Here is a 21,221-nt window from a genome sequence, read left to right on the forward strand (position 1 = left end):
TTTGGAGCCTGCACGGGTGTTTTTCAATAAGACACACTACCTTACGGACTTTTTTTCACTTTATTTATTTTGGACCTTTTTCACTGTCTATAGACTTTCAATAGACCTACTGTTAATTCTAACTTTTTTATATGATAATGCACCTATATTGCTTATGGTACACATTTGATTGGCTGTATGCACATGCTAATGTGGTTCAGGATTAATTAAAGGGGTTTTCCACCCATTTTTTAAGTTTATTAAAAGTCAGCAGCTACAAAAAGTGTAGCTGCTGGCTTTTAATAAACAGACACTTACCTGCTCCAGCGTTCCAGCGACGCAACGGCCGGGGCTCCGCTCCTCTCCCCCCCTCCCCAGCCGGCGTCTTCATTGTCACTGTGGGCACCCGGCCGTGACAGCTTTCGGCTTCACGGCCGGGCACCCACTGCGCATGCGCGAGCGGCACTGCACATGCGCACGCGGCCCGGCGCTGTGCTGTTTGATTGGACAGGCGATCGCCTAGGACCTGTCACGTGTCCTAGGCGATCGCCTACAGGGAGGGGCTGCCAAAAGGCGATTAAGCTTAATCGCCTTTGCAGCCCCTCGGCGGAAGGAGGAAGTGGGACAGGAAGTCCCCTTCTCCTGAAGCCCCCACTCCCCCCCCCAAAAAAGTTACATGCCGAATGTGGCATGTAAGGGGGTGAGGAGTGGGATAAGCGGAAGTTCCATTTTTGGGTGGAACTCCGCTTTAATTTGGGTCATTTAACCTTGTCAAGGTTTCACCCATCATCAGGTATATATAGCATTACTTCCTTAGGTTTCACATGTACCTTTTTTATGCTCCCTCAGGGGTAGCATTCATGCTCACCACATGACTTCTTTGGTTTAGCGCAACTACATTTTTATTTTTTCTCAATTTTTGCACACTGGTGGTTTACAGATTAGTTGCTGTTTATTAATCCAGTTCTAGAATATTCAACTTAGCGCAGTGGTGCGTGTCAACGGACACATATTCGTTGACACCCACTGCTCCATAGAAAGCTATGGATGGTCCGATCGGGTTCGCCTGAAAAACTGACAGGCGAACCTGATCGATCCATGCACTTGAGCTCCAGAAGTTAAGGAGAAAATTAAGCTCCCTCCTATACCATAACGGTAAGATCAAACTTTTGAAAAGTCGTAGATCTTTTTATGAGTTTTCCAGTAAGACAGGTAGGAGTCAGTATCCCTGATCCCGCCACACCAGTCATACGGTGACGCTGTACAGCCAGTGGTGTATTTAGGTTGTGTGCTGTCCTAGGCCTGACTAAACTCGTGCAACCCCTAATTTAAATATGACCCACCCTTTCCTGTCATGGCAACACCCCTTGCTGTTTAAGACCTGCCCTGAAATTTTCGAGTGGGGACACTAGTTCTGAGGGCCTGGGGGGAAGGCAATGGATTCCCTTAATTTGCACATAGATTTCCTCTCTCTTCCTGTTTGACTATATGGCAGGAAGTGAAGGGAAATCTCTGCAATGGGACAGGGATGGTAAAAAAATAAACTGACAGGGACTATAACCCTTCAGTACTCTATGTTATCTATAGTTCTACTTTAAGCACAAATTTCTGATAATTTTATGGAGAGGACCATGCCAATGGTGCAGCAGAAAACTTATAGCACAGTAAGGAAGGTTTGTGGTCAAGGATGATAGGACAGTCAAAGGGAGTTGCAGAACGCCGGCCACCCACATACCGGAAGCAGCGCGGACGCTTTATGGGGGCGCTAGACTAATTTGTCTCTCAGCCCAGTCCGCACCATAAGACTGACGATACATTAACAGTGTAGCCCAAGCCGACTGGGACTCTTTCCATGCTGCCCCCCTGCAAAGTGCTGCCCTAGGCCAGAATACAGCGTTGTGTACAGCACTGGTGGCAGTATGGACATTTTTTTTTTTTAAAAACCCACATTTAATTAATTTTAAAAAAAAAATTGCAAAAATGTACAACTTCAAGAAACTTGCCATGCTTCTTACTAAATACCTTGGACTGTCTACTTTCCAAAAAAGGGTCATCTGGGGGATATTTGAACTGTCCTGGCATTTTAGGGCCTCAAGAAATGAGGCCGTCAGTACATCAGGGTTGACCAATTTTTAAATATATGTACCATCATACCATAACATGTTTGAGAATGATAACCTACCTGCTCTACACCCCTGAAGAAAGAAAATGATTCTGAAACACGTCGGATGATTCTGTTTTGCCTGGCCATTGTTGGACCATGTTTGATGTCAACAGATATTGTAGAACACTGTTCACTCATACAACTTTTTTCTGTCTCAATACAATATCAGCCATAAATTGTTTTTAAACATTTTGTTTATTAAAATTTATACTCTAATTTTAACTTTACTGTTACTCATGATTATTCAGGTTGTCATAGGCCCATAATGTCCCATAGTGGGGTTTTGTTGCTTTTTGTTTTCTGTTTATAGTCCAATGTTGGCCTATTCCTTCACTTGACCTGACCAACTTCCTTTCCTTTTCTATACTTTGTGTAGCATTCACAAATGTGTGTGACACTTGTCCAATAAATGGTTTATAAATAGGTACCTCATCTATCAGCATCCACATATAACATAATAGAGCGATTCCACTAACAAACACGTTTCCCCATCTGCTACAATTAGACATGTGCAATTCGTTTAGTTTTTTAACGAAAATTCGGAAATTCGTTAATTTCGAATTTTAGTTTTCACAAATTTTTTATTTCCGAATTTTCGGATTTCCGAAAAATTCGAATTTCCGAATTTTCGTATTTCCGAATTTTGTTTATTTTAAAAATCCTGAATTTTCGAAATTTCGATTTTTTTTATTTTCGAATTTTTCAATTTTAGAAATTTCGATTTTTTTTTTTTCGAATTTTTCATTTTCGATTTTCAAAATTTAGAATTTTCGAATTTTTCATTTTCAAATTTTGAATTTTTCAATTTTCAAAATCTCAAATTTTCGATTGTTTTTTTTCGAATTTTCGAATTTTTTAATTTTGCATTTTTCAATTTTGCATTTTTCAATTTCGCATTTTTCAATTTCGAATTTTTCGAATTTTTCAATTTCGGATTTTCGGAAATTTTTCGTTTTTTTTACATTTTAGAATTTTTTTTTTCAATTTTTGAATTTTCGAAATTTCGAAATTTCGAATTTTCAAAATTTTTACTTTCGAATTTAAAAATTTTCAATTTAAACATTTTCAAATTTTCTATTTTCCGAATTTACGAATTTTTTATTTTCGAAATTTCTAATTTATGAATTTTCGAAATTTCTAATTTTCGAAATTCCGAATTTTCTACTTTTCGAAATTCCGAATTTTCTAATTTCAAATTTTGGAATTTTTCATTTTCGAATTATCGAAAATGAAAAATTCGAAAATTCGAAAAATAAAAAAATTTAAAATTCGAAAACTAAAAAAATCTGAATTTTCGAAATTGTGGAATTTTTGAAATTTGCGGAATTTTCGATTTTTATCATTTTCGAATTTTAGAAATTCCGAAATCCCGAATTTTCGAATTAAACAATTTTCGTACTTCCGAATTTTTTAATTTCCGAATTTTCCGAAATTTCCTAATTTTTTTAATTTCCGAAAAAAAAAAGTCATTTTCGTTTCATTTTTTTTCCGGAAATTTCTTTTTTTCCGTTTTATTTGTTTTTTGCTTTTTCCGAAATCCGAAAATTCGGAATTCCGAATTTTCGAATTTCCCGAATTTACGAATTTACGAAAAAAGCAAAAAAACGAATAAACGGAAAAAAAGTTTTTTTCGATTTTCCAGAATTTACGAAAAAAAGAAAAAAAACGAATGAAATGTCTCATGGAACTTGTTGTTTCACAACAGCTGGAAGGCCGAGGTTGCCTATCCCTGTTATACAGTATAATGCAGATGGACATGCTGTGAGTATGGCACAACAGATCCTTTATAAATTTACGATACAATCTTTATAAACATTTGTCTGTTTTTCTATTGCCAATGATCACCTTAAACCTCTTGACCACCGCCCCATGTCAAAAAGACGTCCTCTTTTTAAAGATGAATATCGCGGTAACGGCAGTAGCTGCTGCCACAACCGAGATATCCATCTCTTCAGTGGCCAGGCCTGTACACGATAACGGCAGTCTCCGTGGCGGATTCACCGCGAGATCGCCGTTATCGGTGGCGGGAGAGGTTCCCCCCCTCCTGCCGCTCTCCCGCGCCCTCCGCCGCTCACCGGAGCCGTCGGTAGCGGCGGAGGCGATCGGCTCCGTTCGGCAGCTGACTGGGGATGCGAGTGAGGGAAAAATCGCCCCCACCCGTCCCCATAGCTCTGCTGGGCGGAAGTGACGTCAAAACGTCAGTCCCGCCCAGCGTCTTAAATAAACATTTTTTTTTGTCATTTGAAAAAATTACAGTTTTTAATTTTTTATTTCTTTTTTTGCATTTAAGTCTTAATATGAGATCTGAGGTCTTTTTGACGCCAGATCTCATATTTAGGAGGACCTGTAATGCTCTTTTCTATTACAAGGGATGTTTACATTCCTTGTAATAGGAATACAAGTAGATATGTGCATTCTCGTTCGTACGAATGTTATTTTCGTACGAAAATGTTAATTTTTGTACCCGCAGAATAATGTGTACATACGAAAAAAATAAAGCACCAAAATACGAAAACGACAGGATTACGAATGAGCCGCATAACGAACAACCGCAAATACGAACGAACGATCTGACGAAAATACGACAAAACGAAAACGGCAAAAGAACAAAAATGACATCTATAACAAAAGATTTGCATTCTGTATCCTGTTTGAATCCCCTCTCTGCTCGTATCCTCAGCCGTATGTTCACACGACATCCACAACAAAAGACCCGCACCCTGTATTTTGAATTCCTTTTTTCTGTTTGTATTTTGGATTCAACAGAATGCAAATCTTTTGCCACAGATGTCACACGAACACACGACCGAAAACACCAAAAGAAAAAGGACCCAAAATACAGAATGCAAATCTTTTATTATAGATGTCATTTTCGTTTTTTTGAATGGGCAGTGAGTGTAGTTAGTAAAGCAGCTTCTCTTTTATGCTGAGTAGTACAGTAAAGCCAAATAAACTTTTCTGTGGATTTTCATCTGAAGGGAGATCAGTTGGCCAGACTTTTGAACCCAAAAATGGTTTTCTGATGGAGTTAAAAAACGAACAAATTTTCTGAGAGCGAGCGAACGGAAAACGATCGTTTTTATGTTTGTTGTTAAAAAAGTCTGACCAAGTGTATGGGGCTTAACAATAGTTAATATGGATGAGCCGAGTGTTGAAAGTGCTGCGAATCCCGCGATATATTTACGAAAGTACAAAATGACGAAAATCCTTTTTCTGTTCGTATCTTCAGTCGCATGCCCACATGACATCCACAACAAATTGTCATAGATGTCACACGAACACACGACCGAAAACACGAACAGAAAAAGGAATCCAAAACACAGAATGCAAATCATTGACGAAAATTCACGAAAATTATTGTCTAACAAGTAACGAACATGAATTAAACAGAATAACGAACCATCCCGCATGTACGAAAATAAAACGGTAACGAAAATACGAAACGATCGGAATACGAAAAAATCTCGTCGTACGAAAAACGAACGGGAACGAACAGGAAAACGGGCGTCTTACGAAAAACGAACGGAAACGAACCTACGGAACGATACGAAACAGAACAAAAAAAAAACTGTGCACATGTCTAAATACAAGTGATCAATTTTTTTTTCTTTCAGTGTAAAAAATTATAAACTAAATAAAAATAAATAAGAAAACAAAAAAAAATGTTTTTAAAGCGCCCGATCCCGACGAGCTCGCGCACAGAAGCGAACGCATACGCGAGTAGCGCCCGCATATGAAAACGTTGTTCAAACAACGCAAGTGAGGTATCGCCGCGATCGTTAGAGCTTGAGCAATAATTATAGCCCTAGTCCTCCTCTGCAACTCAAAAAATGCAACCTCTAGAATTTTTTAAACGTCGCCTATCAAGATTTTTAAGGGTAAAAGTTTGACGCCATGCCACGAGCGGGCGCAATTTTTAAGCGTGACATGTTGGGTATCATTTTACTCGACGTAACATTATCTTTCACAATATATAAAAAAATTGGGCAAAATTTATTGTTGTCTTATTTTTTAATTAAAAAAAGTGATTTTTTTCCAAAAAAAGTGCGCTTGTAAGCCCGCTGCGCAAATACGGTGTGACAAAAAGTATTGCAATGACTGCCATTTTATTCTCTAGGGTGTTAGAAAAAAAATATATATAATGTTTGGGGGTTTTAAGGAATTTTCTAGCAAAAAAAAACTGTTTTAGTCTCGTAAACACCGAATCTGAAAAACAAGCCCGGTGGGAAAGAGGTTAGAACTTACAGAGAACATTATTATTGATGAATGTACTATTCATTTTTGTTTTAGTAGCACCCAAAGGTGTCCCAGGCCGCTAAAGTGTTCGGGTTTGGCTTGAAGAAAAGGTGGCAACCCTAATCTAGATGGCTAAAGTGTTGTCAGTTTTCTGTATACAGCCCTATCAACATACCCATATTGTCATACAACTGAATCGTATGTTAGGCCATGTATAGGACAGATTTGTACAATGTGCTTAATCACTTGCCGTCCACCGCCTGTACATCTACGTCAGCAGAATATCACAGCTGCGCAAAGTAGCGTATGTATACGTCACTTTGAATTTCGCGATGTGAGAGCTCCGTGACCGCGCCCGTGGACTCGATGTCCGCCGGTGTCCCGCGATCGTGTCGCAAAACTGCAGAACGGGGGGATGCCTGTGTAAACAAGGCATTACCCTGTTCTGCCTTGTGACAGGACACTGATCTTCTTCTCCCTGTCATTGGGAGCAGTGTTCGCTGTCATGTCTCTTGGTAGCCCAGCCCCCACCGTTAGAATCACTCCCTAGGACACACTTAACCCCTTCCTCGTCCCCTAGTGGTTAACCCCTTCAATGCCAGTGTCATTTACACAGTAATCAGGGCATTTTTATAGCACTGATCGCTGTATAGATGACAATGGTCCCAAAATAGCGTTAAAAGTGTCCGATGTGTCCGCCATAATATCGCAGTCACGATAAGAATCGATGATCGCCGCCATTACTAGTACAAAAATAAATTTTAATAAAAAGGCCATAAAGCCAGGGCTTTTTTTCAGGGGGAACTTGGGGAAACTCAGTTCCACCACCTTTGGCTCAGACCCTTTGGTGCCTGCTCACCACAATCACTTGTAAACACAGAAGTCTGGTTTCTGTGTTTACAAGTGACAGCTCTGCACTCTGTGTGTAACCCCCCTGAACTCTGCACTCTGGGGCAGATCCACAGAGCGAGTACGCCGGCGTATCTACTGATACGCCGGCGTACTTTTTACGTCCAAGTCTAAACAATGACGTCCTTGCGACGTCATTTCGCACAATGCACGGCAAGAAATTTAGGGACGGCACATGCGCAGTTCGTTCGGCGCGGGGACGTGCTTCATTTAAATGAAACACGCCCCCTACCCGCCCAATTTGAATTCTGCGCCGTTACGCCGCTTGAGATACACTACGCCGCCGTAACTTACGGCACAAAATCTTTATGGTTTCGAACCAAAGCCAGGTAAGGTACGGCGGCGTATCGTATCTCAGATACGATGCGCCAGGGCAGATCTTTGTGGATCTGCCCCTCTGTATGTAATGCAATCCTGGTATGAAATGCCCCTTTAAGACCCTTCTACTGTTTGTGAAATCTGAACGTAATCGTGGTTGAGTTCCTGCACCTATTTTCTGAAAAAAAAAAAGCTCTGCATAAAGCTATCCCCTATTTTGTAGATGCTATAACTTTTGCGCAAAGCAATCAATAAACGCTTATTGCAATTTTTTTTGCCAAAAATATGTAGAAGAATACGTATCGGCCTAAACTGAGGGGAAAAAAAATGTTTTTTTTTATATATATTTTTGAGGGATATTTATTATAGCAAAAAGTAAAAAATATTGATTTTTTTTTTCGAAATTGTCGCTCTATTTTTGTTCATAGCGCACAAAATAAAAACCGCAGAGGTGATCAAATACCACTAAAAGAAAGCTCTATTTGTGGGAAAAAAACTACGTAAATTTTGTTTGGGAGCCATGTGGCACGTCCGCGCAATTGTCAGTTAAAAGCGGCGCAGTGCCGAATCGCAAAAAGTGCTCTGGTCATTTGGCAGCCAAATCCTCCGGTGCTGAATTGGTTAAAACCTACAGAGAACATTACTATTGATGAATGTTACTATTCATTTTTATTTTAATATTTTATATTATCAATAATCTAGATGGCTAAAGTGTTGTGGTTTTTCTGTATATCAACATACCCATATTGTCATACAACTAAATCATATGTTAGGTCATGGATAGGACAGATTTGTGCAATGTGCTTAAACAAGGTAATTAGCAGTGAAATCTTCTATCAGTAGATAGAGTATGTACTTTGTCTCTTTATCAATCCGTTGTATTATTGTTTTGTAGCAATAAGGTAATAATTGTCTGACTTTGATCTCTTACCTATGTGGACTAATGAGATATGTTTTATGTCTTATCGAGTAGAAGAGATCTGACATTTCCATGATGAGAAAACGGCTCTATACATATCAATGGTGCAGACATTCCCTTATCTAGCTTCTGCAGTTCTTCATATCCAGGCCAAAGGTAACTTGATTAGCAGTTCAAGGACTTATTATAGCATAGCACAGTTGGGAATAAATTACTTTAATATTTGGCTATACTGTATGTAGCGATTAGACATGTGTACAGAAAATGTTTTCGTTTTTTTTTTGTTCCGTTTCGTATCGTTCCGTAGGTTCCTTTTTCGTTCGTTTTTCGTAAGACGCCCGTTTTCCTGTTCGTTCCCGTTCGTTTTTCGTACGACGCAAATTTTTCGTATTCCGATCGTTTCGTATTTTGGTTACCATTTTATTTTCGTACATGCGGGATGGTTCGTTATTCTGTTTAATTCATGTTCGTTACTTGTTAGACAATAATTTTCGTGAATTTTCATCGTTTTGTACTTTCGTAAATATATCGCGGGATTCGCGGCACTTTCAACACGCGGCTCATCCATATTAACTATTGTTAAGCCCCATACACTTGGTCAGACTTTTTTAACAACAAACATAAAAACGATCGTTTTTAAACTCCATCAGAAAACCATTTTTGGGTTCCAGGTTCAAAAGTCTGGCCAACTGATCTCCCTTCAGACGAAAATCCACAGAAAAGTTTATTTGGCTTTACTGTACTACTGTACTCAGCACAAAAGAGAAGCTGCTTCACTAACTACACTCACTGCCCATTCAAAAAAACGAAAATTACATCTATAACAAAAGATTTGCATTCTGTATTTTGAAACCAAATTACGAACAGAAAAAAGGAATTCAGAATACAGAATACAAATCTTTTGTTAGATGTCATATGAACATACAAACAGAAAAAGCATTCAAACAAAATACAGAATGAAAATCTTTTGTTAGATGTCATATGAACATACAAACAGAAAAAGCATTCAAACAAAATACAGAATGAAAATCTTTTGTTAGATGTCATATGAACATACGACTGAAAATCACAATACGAACAGAACAAGGATTCAAACAAAATACAGAATGCAAGTCTTTTGTTATAGATGTCATTTTCGTTCTTTTGCTGTTTTCGTTTTGTCGTATTTTCGTCGGATCGTTCGTTCGTATTTGCGGTTGTTCGTTATGCGGCTCATTCGTAATCCCGTTGTTTTCGTATTTTGGTGCTTTAATTTTTTCGTATGTACACATTATTCTGCGGGTACGAAAATGCACGGGAATGCACATATCTAGTAGCGATCTCCTGGCCCCCTTTGGTCTAATGAGAACCTCCAGAGTTAGGGATAGCTGACATCCTTCTGTGTAGAGTGGGTTATGAGGCATGGTAAGTGTAGTGCAAGATAGATATATGGGCGCCAGACACTTCTTAAATGCAAAGAGATTTATTTTCTCTTGAACAGAACTGTGGGAGAGAGAGTTTAGGGCCAGGCCGCCCTTTAGTAGTTGTAACGGTAATTGGCAGACTCTGAGTCTGTAGACTTCTATAGGTAGACAGCCATGCAAGGAAAGGTACCCAGCTGGACACCACATCTGCATATGTAGACACGCTGTCTCCTATCTTGAGCAGTTCCTAACAAAGGTTACAATGAGCTCATTCACTTCCTCTTTTAGATCTTTTCATCTCCTCTTTTAGATCTTCACTCAACCGAGCTCCCAGTCTCTCTCTCTAGACTTGCTGATCCACTACCACCAGATCTCCTGAGCGTTTCCAATCTCCTCAATGAGTATCTTCCTCAGACAGCCTAGCAGCCAGATGTCCCGGGAAAGGCCTCAGGCTCTGGCCTAGCAGCCTGGGGCAGTACAACACACATCCACCCAGACAGCCGTCCAGGTGGCACAGACCCCGATCACCTGACCTCACCCAAATAAATAGGTTCTCTGAGCAGTCCAAGGGACCCAAGAAGATCCCTGCCCATTGGCTGAGACGCCCCATCCATTCCTAATCTGCCCTTGTGTTGCAGGGTTTCGCCCTTTCTGATGTGAAACAAAAGACTACCATTGCTGATCGTGAGGGATCTCAGCTCCCTCCGGTGGCCGAGTTGGGTTAGAGCCACCTGTTGTTTACATTTCATTCTGGTACCGCAGTGAATGTTGGGGGATTGAGTTCAGAAGGCGAAGAGACTCCATTTGCCCTGGGCTGTAATGAACTACATTACCCAGAGAGCAGCTGTGCAACCCCAAGATGCTTTGCCTTTCGCACTGCCTGAAGAGGGAGGTAATTTAAGGGAGAGGACGTGTTTGGCGCACTCTCTAGGGACTGCCTCTTCAACCCAGGAGGACACTGTCAGGAGTGTCTCCAGGGGAAGTAGGCTGCAGTTGAGGCCCACATACGCCCGGGTGGGGCGGCTTTGAGAAGGAGGGACAGGGTTTCTGCCGGAGTCATCGGACGAGATCCCAGTAACCCTGCGACCTGTCTGAAGACCGGAGACTGCTGACCGACCGGACGGTGTGCCTTAGAAGGACAAGGCCTGAACCAGTTGGGTGAGACGGGTACTTGCCTAAAAGTACTGATTGTCTTGCGAAAGGGCGAATCGTTGATATCCATCTTTGCGGTTTGACTATTCAGGAAACTTTTAACAGTTTATTATTACCCCCTACCGCTGATTGTTTTGGGATCGGTGTATTAAGTTACCCTGCAATGTGTCTAGGGGTGATAGCAGTGAGCCAAAACAGTGAGCGAATGTCCAGACAGTGAATAAAGGTTTTTCCAATGCTTTATTTTCAGGCCAACACGGCCAACATCAACATTACGTGGGAAGAGCAGGTTGGTGAAGAAAAGAGGAGAACCTTGCAGCATCAGGCCTGGATATTAATCGAGCATTCCTTGCTCAATAGAGTGTCATATAACTCGTCGCCACTCTTAGCTGGAGTGGGTGAAGTGCCCCCGGACAGACCCCTATAGTAAGCCTGGCAGCCGAAGTGTCACTTAGGATTTGCTGGGAGGAACAGATCTCTCTAACAGACCTGGCTCTAGGGCCTCTGCCACAGGCCATTTACTTTAAGTGAGCTAAATGGATGAACAGAGCGAATCCTCCCAGTGGATTTTTAGGTCAACGGGGGACAGCAAACATACCTGTCAGCATCCCGGTCACCAGATCCCCGGGATCCGGGTTCTCCTCAAGCCGACCCCCCAATTGAACGGCACCCAGCCTGGGATCCTCTCAATAGAACCGGGAACCCAGTAAGTCACTGGGGTCCCCTTTTACCTCCGGATGAGGGTTTGTGTAGTCTGCAATTCTGGCCTGGCGGGCCTCGCTGGCAGGGCCCATGGATGCGTGCACACTGAAGGTGGATGCCGCACCTGGAATCGGGACCCCCCGAAGATTTTAGAACACATGACACCTGTCACAGATATATCCCTCCCCAGAATGCCTTTGCGAGGAAGAAACTTCTCTAATTGGCTGCTGGGGAAAACTTGCTCTGCCAGAACCCCTCTGGTGCCAACTGCTGGCCAGGGATGGTACCACATCCCTGGAGCACAGACTGACCCAGTGGACATTTCTGGAATGACAGAAGTCCCAATTTAAATAAATTGTGAATAAGAGCAAAGTAACTCTCCTATTCCCCACTAACTTTAGCGTAGTGCCCATACTGAGAGTAAGGGGGTGCTACACATACGTGGGTGGGACTTACGTGTGCGTTCGCTTCTGAGCGCGAGCTACCGGGGACAGGGGCGTTTTAATTATATTTTTTATTTTTTTTATTTTACTTATTTATTTATTTTTTAAATTTTTTTTTTCGATCGCTTTTATTCCTATTACAAGGAATGTAAACATCCCTTGTAATAGGAATAGTGTGTGACAGGTCCTCTTTAAGGAGAGATGCGGGGTCAATAAGACCCCACATCTCTCCTCCAGGCTGGAAAGAATGAGATCGTGAAAAAAAATTCACAGATCTCATTCTTACTAGCCGCAATTGCGGTTTGTTAACTTACGGGTACCCAGGCGTGACGTCATCACATCGCGCCCGGGCCTCCGACGGTCATAGAGATGACTGGTGACCATCTGGTCACCAGTCATCTCTATGCTTCACATCCGGCGGACGGCGATCATCTCTCCGGGCCCCCGATGGCACGGGAGAGCCCGGAGAAGCACCGGATGGCGGCGGGAGGGGGGAGATGTCCCCTCCCGCCGCCTATAAGAACGATCAAGCGGCGGAACCGCCACTATGATCATTCTTACGGTGCGCAGGATCGCCGCCGGAAGAAAATGTTATCTGAATGATGCCTCTAGGTATAGGCATCATTCAGATATCACCACACAAAGTACAGGAAGTCATATGACGTCCACCCAGGATAAGAGATCCCCTTTTTGGACGTCATATGACGGCGTGCGGTTTTGAAGTGGTTAAACTTAATTTTCCTCGGCTCGTCTTAGTTTTTATTCACCGCGTTCTTGACGGTCGGAATTGTGTGCGACCGTGTGTATGCAACACAAGTTTGAGCCAAAATTAAATCCGAAAAAAATCCCTGGTTTCCTTGTCGGAATTTCCAATCATGTGTATGCGGCATTACTGGCTTGTCTGTCTTTGTCTTTATACCAGGGAGTTTTTAAAGTGATCTGCAAAATACAGCCATGGATGAGTGGCACATAGATGGAAGGACCTGTACCTGCTGCTCCATTAAAGGACCAACTTAGGGGCTTATATTCACCTTTTTTTGGGGGTGAGTGCAAGACCATAGGGGTGTTAAGGTACGAGGTGTGGTGACGGCTGAATTACGGGACACAGATCGCGTGGAAACACATTGATGAATTTTAACTTCACATAAGATTGATCTATATGACCATTTGGATGTTCATTGATAAAGACTTTTCCTGTTGGAATTTGAGCGCCGCTAATACTGCAATTTTCTTCAGTATATTTTTAGGTAAGTACAACATATAACAAAAAAAACAAGCTTTAGTAACACAAACACAATATAACATCATAACGCAAAAACACAATTGGTATGGCAACCAATGCCCTAAGGCAAGCAAGTGTGCTCTACCAGAGGCTTAAAAATAACACAATTAAAGGATTAGTCCCACAGCGCTTTGGAAGGAGCCATAACCTGTACCAAGGAAATAACACAAAATTTACTATGGTGACATCGTGACGTTAGCCACTGTCACCTTAGATTCAGCCCAGATGTCCCAGGCCTTGGAGAATTTAGTAGGACATCCTCTAGGCTCATTTGTGTATTTATAGAGTGGTACCATTTTGTTAGCTATGGATTTCTAGAAATCAGATGCAGGAGCCTGTGGGGACTTCTAGTGTAGGAGAATACACTTACAAGCATGGAATAACAGCAACCCCAACAGAGTTCCCATAGCTCTGGATGTGGCCAACAAATGAATGTTTATTTTTTATTTTTTTTATTTATTTCAAAAGTCCACCATGTTGTTTGAACATTTGTAACACCAAAATTATTTTTTTTAAGACCATTAAGTCGTTTTTCCCACCCATTCTGATGCCTGGGCAGTTGGGGCAGTTGACTAGTCATCTGTGCTAACTGGCTGGGAGCTCCAATCTTCTGCTGCAGGTTTGGGAGCTTCATGGATGTTCACAAGCAGTGACAGTGCGTCCATAAAGGGTGCACAGGTGCCGCCCCCTCTCTCATGTCACCTCTCTCTCACCATAGATAGATCTCTGGACCCTATTCAGGTGTCCGGCCCCTTGTCGGGCACCAGGCACCTGAATTACAGCAGCGTTTTTTTTTGGAAGCACCTGATTAGAGTCCAAAATGGTGAACAGCGGGCGCCATGCTGTGCGTTCAATGTTCACTCAGCGTTGTGTTAGGAAAGAGAATAAATCGCTTTCCTAACACTGACCCACCTCTTAGCCAATAAGGTCTGTTACCTGTCACCTGATTGGCTAAAACAACAGGCGCTGTGTCTGGATGCCTGATAGAGAGTAGTGTTGCTCACGAATTTTCGTATTGCGAATATTCGGCTCGAATATGGCATATTCGAGTATTCGCGAATATTTCGAATTTCGCGGTCAATATTCGCTATTCCGAATATTCGGATTTTTTCAATTTTATTTTTAGAACAGATCACATCCTAGTGATCTCCATCGACGTCTAAAAGCATTGCTGGTATGATTAGAGACCTTGGGCCGAGTAGCTGAAGCGATCATTTTATATTGCCGAAAAATCGCAATGCGATTATTTGGCAATAGGAATATCGCGCGATTATTTTCTTCGCCCTTCTTCTGCATCAGAGCCAATCAGAGTGCTCCTACAGCATTTGTCGAAATTCCGCAATAAATATCGCATTTGCATTTTGCGAAATTTCGATAAAATATCACGAATATTCTGAGCCAATCAGAGTGCTCCTACAGCATTTGTCGAAATTCCGCAATAAATATCGCATTCGCATTTTGCGAAATTTCGATAAAATATCACGAATATTCTGAGCCAATTAGAGTGCTCCTACAGCATTTGTCGAAATTCCGCAATAAATATCGCATTCGCATTTTGCGAAATTTTGATAAAATATCACGAATATTCTGAGCCAATCAGAGTGCTCCTACAGCATTTGTCGAAATTCCGCAATAAATATCGCATTCGCATTTTGCGAAATTTCGATAAAATATCACGAATATTCTGAGCCAATCAGAGTGCTCCTACAGCATTTGTCGAAATTCCGCAATAAATTTCGCATTTTGCGAAATTTCGATAAAATTTTAAGAATATTCTGAGCCAATCAGAGTGCTCCTACCGAAATTTCGCAATTATGTTCGCATTCGCAATAGCGAAATTTCGCAATCATTTCATTTCGATAAAATATCACGAATATTCAAATTTAGCGAATATTTCTCGAATATTCGGCTATATATTCGTGATATATCGCGAAATCGAATATGGCGTATTCTGCTCAACACTAATAGAGAGGACGGGAGAAGACATTGGGGAGCATGGAAGTCCCGGGCAATGCACACTAGCAGTATTTGATTGGGCACAGTAGCGGCAATTGATGGGCACATTGGCGGCAATTGATGGGCACAGTGGCTGCGTTTGATGGGCACAGTGGCTGCGTTTGATGGGCACAGTGGCTGCATTTTAAGGGCACAGTGGCTGCATTTTAAGGGCACAGTGGTTGCATTTGATGGGCACAGTGGCTGCATTTAATGGGCACAGTGGCTGCATTTGATGGGCACAGTGGTGGCGTTTGATGGGCACAGTATCTGCGTTTGATGGGTCCAGTGACTGCAATTGATGTTGTTTTTTTTATTCAGTTTGTTTGCGCCCCCCCAAAAATGTTGAGCACTGTTCACAGGAAATTGTTGCCCTTATGCGCAGAACTTTGCAAGCTAATATCCACCACACAACAGAATGGGCACCATTGTTATTACAGGGGATGGCAATATCCACATAACACAGAGGTGAATCTGGAATATTGACGTATGATGCCTCAGTAAGTGGTTCATGATCAGCATGTGGGCCAGTCACAACTAACAGGCGTGTGGTTCACGGAAAGCAGCTTGAATCTGATTGGTGAAAGTACCAGGTCGAAGCGACCAGCAATTGGGGTGGCTCCACAGGCAGAAGCAAATTTCAGAACAGCCCTCTGGCCAGTATTTCTGGAGGAAATCACACAAACATCAGCTGGATTTTCAATGGATACGATGGCACGTGCAGAAAGAAGAAGCTTCTCCCATGTCTGTTTTAGATTTATAATGTAAATACTATTAGCTAGATTCAGAGAGATGGTCGCAACTTTGCGGCGGCGTAGCTTAGCGTGTTTAGGCTACGCCGCCGTAAGTTAGCGAGGCAAGTACTTGATTCTCAAAGTACTTGCCTGCTAAGTTACGGCGGCGTAGCCTAAAGTGGGTGGGCGTAAGGGCGCCTAATTCAAATTTGTCTGAGGGGGCGTGTTTTATGATAATGAGGCTTGACCCGATGTGATTGACGTTTTTTTTTTCCAACTGCGCATGCGCCGGGCGCCTACATTTCCCAGTGTGCATTGCGGCTAAGTCTGCCGCACGGGCCTATTGATTTTGACGTGGACGTAAACGACGTAAATCCCTATTCACGGACGACTTACGCAAACGACGTAAAATTTTCGAATTTCAAAGCGGGAACGGCGGCCATACTTTAAAATTACTATTCCATCTATTAGATGGAATAACTTTAGGCTTGATAATGCGTTACGGAAACGGCGTATCTGTACTGCATCGGCCGGGCGTACATTCGTGAATAGGCGTAACTAGTGATTTACTTATTCTACGCCGACCGCAATGGAAGCGCCACCTATCGGCCAGCCAAAATATTGCACCCTAAGATAGGACGGCGCAAGCCGTCGTATCTTAGATAGGTTTAAGTGTATCTCTGTTTGAGAATACACTTTAAGCTAGGTCGGCGCAGATTCAGAGTTAGGTCGGCGTATCTACGCCGACCTAACTCTACCCGAATCTAGCTATATCACTTTTCCTTTTGTAGATATACTGCTCCATTTGAAAGTTGAGGTTGGTGCCACCCGAGTGCGTTCCTGCAGCCAGAAACTTGAGGACATCTTCCTCTTTCATTTGCAGGACATCCAGACCTCCGGACGTTACGATGGGGAAAAAGAGTCAACGCCATGTGGAGAGTCTCCTGCTGGAACCAAAGAAAAAAAGGGTTTAGTTATTTTTATTGGGATATTTATTTTTTATTTAATTAATTTTGTCTGGAGTTCTAATCCTGCACTAATGATCTCATATGTCTGGCCACCTTGGAAGATGTCATTCAATCGTTTACGGACTGTTTTTTCAGACCTGTCTCTTGATAAGATAAAATACACTCATAACCAACGGCAGACAATTAATTTGATAGATCTAAAGACCATACAAGAGATTAGAAATGAACTGGATTATAATTAGAACTGATTATTTCAACGTGGCGCAAGAAAGACTGAAGGTTGAAGCCAGTCTTCCTGATATGTTTTTTTTTTTTTTTTTTTCAGAAGACTCTCAATACTTGTCCTACAATCAACGACTCCCCACGTTACCTCTAGCAGAGTGGTTCTCAACCTTTCTAGTGTTGTGACCCCTTGATAAAATTTCCCAGGTTGTGGGGACCCCTAACAGTAAAATTATTTTCGTAGCGTGGGTTGTAAGCACCCAAGGCAAGACAAGTAATTTGCGAACTTAACCCACATACATTTAGCGCTCCCTGAGACCCTTCCACTCGTACAATATTAAAACCCCTTATGGTACATTTTAGGATGTACCACTCTTTCTCTTTGTTCTCCTTTCTGTCGCTTTTATCTCTCTTTATGCAAATTTTTAGTTTTTTTCCCCCATCCCTCTCTAGCCATCTGTCTTATTACTCTCCCTTTTTTTTTTGTTCCTTCCCCTCTCACGGTGTCTCCGGCTTCACTGTGTCTCCGACTTTGTGGTGTCTCGTAGCAGTGACACCTATGCCGAAATTAGGAGATAGGGTCTCTTCCAGCCCCTCCCACTTCACATTCCTCAGCAGTCAGCTGACCTCTAATCTCTGACCCCCAGCCATGCTGTGAACTGAATGGGCTGAATGGGCGGCCGCAAAAAGACTGGGAGAGCAACGCGGGATTCAGGAACAGCCCATGATTCGGTGACCCCTGGTAAATCGTCATTCGACCCCTGAGGGGGTCGCGACCCCAGGTTGAGAACCACTGGTCTAGCAGAATATCCAGCATCTGACACTCCTGTTTACATAGTATGCAGATTTCCAATTGCTATTCCACACCTAGGACTCGCAGACAAATATTGGCACACAATTCACTCAAATAAAGGACTAGGACCAATTGATTGCACACTGCACTCGGCATACATTGCTAGAGATAAGGGATCCATTGCACACACATCTACAAGTGCGTACACACAATGCACCCAGTCTTCATGGTTACAGACATGCTACCAGTGGCGGCTGGTGCTCAAAATGTTGGGTAGGGCGCAAACAAATTGAAAAAAACAAACAAAAAAAAAACATCAATTACAGCCTCACTGTGCCATCAAACACAGCCACTGTGCCACTAAATACTGCCACTGTGCTTATCAATTGCAGCCACTGTGCCCATCAAATGCTGCCACTGTGCCATCAAATGCTCCCACTTTGCCATCCAATGCTGCCACTGTGCCATCAAATACTCCCAATGCTGCCACTGTGCCATCCAATGCTGCCTCTGTGCCATCAAATACTCCCAATGCTGCCTCCGTGCCATCCAATGCTGCCTCTGTGCCATTCAATGCTGCCACTGTGCCATCAAATACTGCCAATGCTCCCACTGTGCCATCCAATGCTGCCACTGTGCCATCAAATACTCCCAATGCTGCCACCATGCCATCCAATGCTGCCTCTGTGCCATCAAATGCTCCCACTGTGCCATCCAATGCTGCCACTGTGCCATCAAATACTCCCAATGCTCCCACTGTGCCATTCAATGCTGCCACTGTGCCATCAAATACTCCCAATGCTGCCACTGTGCCATCCAATGCTGCCTATGTGCCATCCAATGCTGCCACTGTGCCATCCAATGCTGCCACTGTGATTCCCCCTGCCCCTGCCCGCTATCTGCCCGGCACTTACCCTGTCTCTGTGGGGCAGCGGGTGACGGCGGGCGGTGTCTTCTACCCTCCATGCGTCTTCTCCCGTCCTTCTCTCCTATGAATGGATGCCTGATAGGTGTCCAATCACAGCGCCTGACGTTTCAGCTTTTCAGTTTTCAATCAGGCGACCAGGAATAGACCCGGCAACCTGATTGGCTAAGAGGCCGGTCAATGTTAGCAAAGCAAATTCATCCAGCTTTGCCAAAATTGAGCTGAGTGAGAAGGAACGCACAACGTTGCGCCCGCTTCTCACTTTTTTGGACGCCTATTAGAGCAAAAGGCTCTAGTCAGGTGCTTCCAAAAAACACCCCCACTGCTGTAATTCAGGTGCCTGTGACTGGAAAGGGGCCGGAACCCAAATAGGGGGTGTCAGCACCGACCATAGATAGATTCATGTAATGCATAAATCTATCTATGGTAACTAGAGAGTGACAGGAGAGGGGGGCGGCGCTCCTGCGCCCTTAAAGCGGTTGTAAACCCAAAAATATATATATATAAAAAAAATAACCTGCAAGACAAAGCCATAATGAGCTAGTATGACTAGCATACTAGCTCATTATGCATTACTTACCTTAGATCGAAGCCCCCGAAGTCGTCCTCGTCTCCCCCTCCGGCCGCAGACATCGCTCCGGAAGGTTACTTCCGGGTATCGCTGCTCCGGCGCTCTGATTGGCCGGAGCGGCGATGACGTCACTCCACGCATGCGCGCGGGAGCCGTCAAAGCCAGCATTATCCATTGATAAAACTGGCATTCTCAGTGCGCCTGCGCCATTGTCTACGGCGTGCATGCGCTGTAGACAACGGGGCATTCTTTGTGGCAAATATCTCAGAGACCGTGTAGGTTTAGGAGATATTGCAAACACCTACAGGTAAGCCTTAATCTAGGCTTACCTGTAGGTAAAACATGTCAGAGAGGGTTTATAACCACTTTAAGGACGCACGGCCACTGCGTGATACTGTACATAATGCACATGTTCATAGATAAGCTACTGCACACAGTACACGGTTAGCAGTGCTGGATTTAGACCTTGTGGTGCACGGGCACTTCAAGTTTGGTGGCCCCTGAGCATAGAAATGAACCAGATGCTGACTGCCCCATGTGCATTTACTGTGGCAGGGCGGCCGCTCTGGGCAAAATCAAGTACCTGTATGTGATTCTGCACTTCCGGGGTTGGAGGCATGCCAGAAACCAATCAGCGGGTCTGGCGGATGTAATGTCCACTGTCTAATTATTTGTACTATTTATTGTCGGTATGCTGTATATATGTAGAGAAAGGATCCTCCTACTGGTCAAAAACTGAAATGACATTGCTTGAAATGACATTACATTGCAGGAGGTTTCTCAGATTTAGGGCTATTCAATACTTTTGTGATCTTTGCCGAATTGGAAAGATTTCTCTTCACTTCCAGTCTAGTAGACCCTACAGGAAATGAGAGGAAATTTCTCCAAAATTAATGAATTGCTCTCGAAAATTATTCTTGTTTAGGTGACAATTTAAAATGTTGAATTTTTCCTCAGTCCTGGTCCCAGTAACTATGGGCCAGATTCAGGTACAATTGCGGCGGCGCAACGTAACCCGTTTACGTTACACCGCCGCAAGTTTTCAGTGTAAGTGCCTGATCCACAAAGCACTTACCTGTAAACTTGCGGCGGTGTATCGTAAACACGTCCGGCGCAAGCCCGCCCAATTCAAATGGGGCGTGTACCATTTAAATTAGGCGCGCTCCGGCGCCGGACGTACTGCGCATGCTCAGTTTTAAAATTCCCGCCGTGCTTTGCACGATGTGACGTCATTTTTTTGAACGGCGACGTGAGTTACGGTGTTTCGTATTTCCGGACGTCTTACGCAAAAAAAAAAAATTGAAATTCGAAGCGGGAACAACAGCCATACTTTAACATGGCTCGTGTAAAGTTAAGGCATGTAAAATTATGACTAACTTTGCGTAAATGCTCATTAGCATACCCGACGCAGGAAAACGACGCGAACCCCCCAGCGGCGGCCGAAGTATTGCATCCTAAGATCAGACTGTGTAAGTCAATTACACCTGTCGGATCTAAGGGCCATCT

The 21,221-nt window shown here is 43.1% G+C and overlaps 1 protein-coding gene across 1 annotated transcript; it reads right to left on the reverse strand.

Moving 5' to 3' along the window:
* Positions 1 to 13,614: 13,614 nt before the first annotated feature.
* LOC120943219 (40S ribosomal protein SA-like) lies at positions 13,615 to 17,134 on the reverse strand. The gene is given in 5 exon segments (XM_040356409.1): positions 13,615 to 13,655; positions 15,863 to 16,049; positions 16,052 to 16,098; positions 16,101 to 16,280; positions 17,014 to 17,134. Coding segments are annotated over 5 exon segments (555 nt in total). The 5' UTR covers positions 17,114 to 17,134.
* Positions 17,135 to 21,221: the final 4,087 nt, after the last annotated feature.

The sequence above is a fragment of the Rana temporaria genome, chromosome 1, assembly GCF_905171775.1.
Source record: "Rana temporaria chromosome 1, aRanTem1.1, whole genome shotgun sequence".
Taxonomy (NCBI): Eukaryota; Metazoa; Chordata; class Amphibia; order Anura; family Ranidae; genus Rana; species Rana temporaria.